This window comes from Sinocyclocheilus grahami, unplaced genomic scaffold, assembly GCF_001515645.1.
Source record: "Sinocyclocheilus grahami isolate Dianchi unplaced genomic scaffold, SAMN03320097.WGS_v1.1 scaffold57.1, whole genome shotgun sequence".
In the NCBI taxonomy this organism is placed as follows: Eukaryota; Metazoa; Chordata; class Actinopteri; order Cypriniformes; family Cyprinidae; genus Sinocyclocheilus; species Sinocyclocheilus grahami.
In genome coordinates, this window is record NW_015505236.1 from 1552833 (window position 1) to 1555535 (window position 2703).

The window sequence follows — 2703 nt, forward strand, 5'->3', positions numbered from 1 at the left end:
GACATTAATTTTACGGTAGTATACCGTTTTTTGAAGTGAAATAGAACTTATAATTTACAGTGAATAACCGTAAATTGACATTCCCAGAATTCCCTGCGTTACATTTCAAATTTGATGTTTTTTTGTTGAAATAACTATGTTTCTTAGTTTTTTTCTTATCAGTTTTGTATATTAGGGTTGTGTGTTACACCTAATGTTGTTAAATTAATGTTTATTGCATTATTTCAGTTTCATGTGTGTTACCATGATGGTGTTTAGCATTTGTGTGAATGACATGTGCACCTTCTATATATGTTATTATTTAAAAGCTGCTTGTGATGGGCTTTGGCTCATCATGTGACTTTCCCATCGCCACCTGCATTTGGTGGTTATCAGTGTATTACAAAGGTACAAAACAGATTTCAGTACTTCAATAGGTTGGTATATTAACATTATATCAGTTAATGAAATTATGGTATTTAACTGTAAATTTAAGTTAAAACCTAAAAACCTAAAATGTTGCTACCGTATTTTTTGCGGTAAAATTCCGGCAACCACAGCTGCCGTTTTTTTACCGTAAATTTTACCGAAATTTTTTTACAGTGTACTACACTTGTTTCATACAAGACTACATTTGTATCTCTGTATGTTTCTGATTCACTATAATAGAACCGGCTCATAAGAGTCATTCGTTTGTGAGTCTTTCTATATTTGTATATCTGTATATTTCTGATTCTCACTAAAAAGAACTGTTTCAGTCATTTGTTTGGTAATCGGACCACACATGCTTCTGATTCACCCAAAAGAACCAATTCATAAGAGCTATTCATTCGTGAATCACTATTAACTGCTGTTAGTCAACCATGGTCTTATGGTTCAATACAGAAATAACCAAAACAGACCTGTGCACTCATCTACAGTATACTTAAGCTAGGGTGACTGATGATGGAAGCTGAGACCACTATACCTAAGAGCACTCGGTTTCCTGAGGCCTCCTTCCATAATGAGGGATCCTTAAGGGAGAGCCTCAGCCTTATTCACCACATATCTACTCCTGTACACGCAACATTCCCCTCCCCCATTTGTCTCTGTCACACACACAGTGAGCCAATGAAATAGGACACCTCTACCTGCTGCACAGTGGGATTTTATAGGAAGCTTTATGTGTTCCGTCTTCTGTCACTGGAAGTCTAAAACTCTAAAAACAACCATAATGTTGGCTCTGCATTCAAACAGCTCAATTAAATTTGCCTAATAATTTTTTTAATTAAAATATAAATATTAAAAACCTGCTATTCTTGTTCGTAACTCTCAAATAAACTGATTTTTCTCCCTTTCTGTCAGAATTCAATCCGCCATAACTTGTCCCTGAACAAATGCTTCATGAAAGTGCCCAGACAGAAAGACGAGCCAGGAAAAGGAGGCTTTTGGCAAATCGACCCGCAGTACGCTGACATGTTTGTCAATGGCGTTTTCAAACGGCGGCGAATGCCTGCCACAAACTTCAATACCCAAAGACAGAGCAAAATGTTATCCTCTCCCAGCTCCTCGTACGGCTCTCAGTGCAACCAGACCGGCCAACAAATGGGAATGGGCCACTTCCAAGGACCTGTCCCAGGAAACAAACGCAAGCAAGTCTTCCCCAAACGAGGCAGCAAGCTGGCCAGAGTCTCCAAGAGCCCTCTGTTAACCACCGACATTAAAACTTCAGACGTACTGAGAGGAGATTTTGACCTGGCGTCTGTTTTTGACGATGTGTTAAGTGGGAATGACAGCACGTTTGAGGATTTGGATATCAACACAGCGCTGAGCTCGCTGGGATGCGAGATGGAGCAATCTTCACAGAACCAGCACGGGCCTGGCTACAGCAATGAGGACGAACAGGCTTGTGCTTACCTAGAGGCAAACGGCATGATGGGATCCAACATGGAGGACTTTCACCAACAGCACCACCAGCAAGTACAGGTCCATCCGCAATATTACGAGGGAATGTTCACAGATCAGGTTCACCAGCATCAGCACCCTTGGGAGATTAAAGAGGAAGTCCAAGCCATCCCACTTACCTTGGATCATGCCTATGGGCTTTGTGAGGGATTCTTCTCTGAGATGCAACTCTGGGAAAGAGCAGAGTCATATCTGTGAACACGTCTGAATACATATGCACTGTCTTTGCTCGTCTGAAGACCTATTGACTTTTGTTTTGCTACATTAGCATAATGAATTACTGAGGATGTGAGAGGTTATATGTAATTATTCTTTGTACTTCTTTTGCATTTTGTAAAAACCTATACTGATTCATTTATAATTACCCTTGATCTTTGAGTTCTTGCTTTTTTTTGGAAATTTTCTCGAGATGGATAAATATTGTTGCGGGACAAGTGTAGTTATTTAGGATAGTGACATTTTGTTCCTTATTGATTAATCAATCTAATATATTCATTTTAGTTTACTTGATATTTTAGGTAATGTCATGCTTTATATAAGTCTAACAAAAGTAAAAAACAAATATAAATCACATATTTGAGGGAAAGGGGATGCAACAAGCCAAAGTGCTTCACTAAATAGTTTCCAGAGACAAAATAAGGTCGCACAAGCACTTTGAAACTCAGTTTGTTGCCCAGTGATTTAGCCTCATAATTTATTTTCTCAATTTTATGATAATCTATGAGAGTGCACCACAAGTGTCCCACAAGTGCTCGTTTCAAAATGTAATGCATTAGTGTC

At 38.8% G+C, this 2703-nt stretch overlaps 1 protein-coding gene across 1 annotated transcript in view; it reads left to right on the top strand.

Moving 5' to 3' along the window:
* Window positions 1–2233, top strand: part of LOC107584215 (forkhead box protein J1-B) — a 4221-nt gene extending 1988 nt beyond the window's left edge. Inside the window, exon 3 of the mRNA XM_016270722.1 lies at window positions 1324–2233. Coding sequence (XP_016126208.1) covers window positions 1324–2121 — 798 coding nt within the window. The 3' untranslated portion in view covers window positions 2122–2233. The remainder of the gene's footprint in view (window positions 1–1323) is intronic.
* Window positions 2234–2703: the final 470 nt, after the last annotated feature.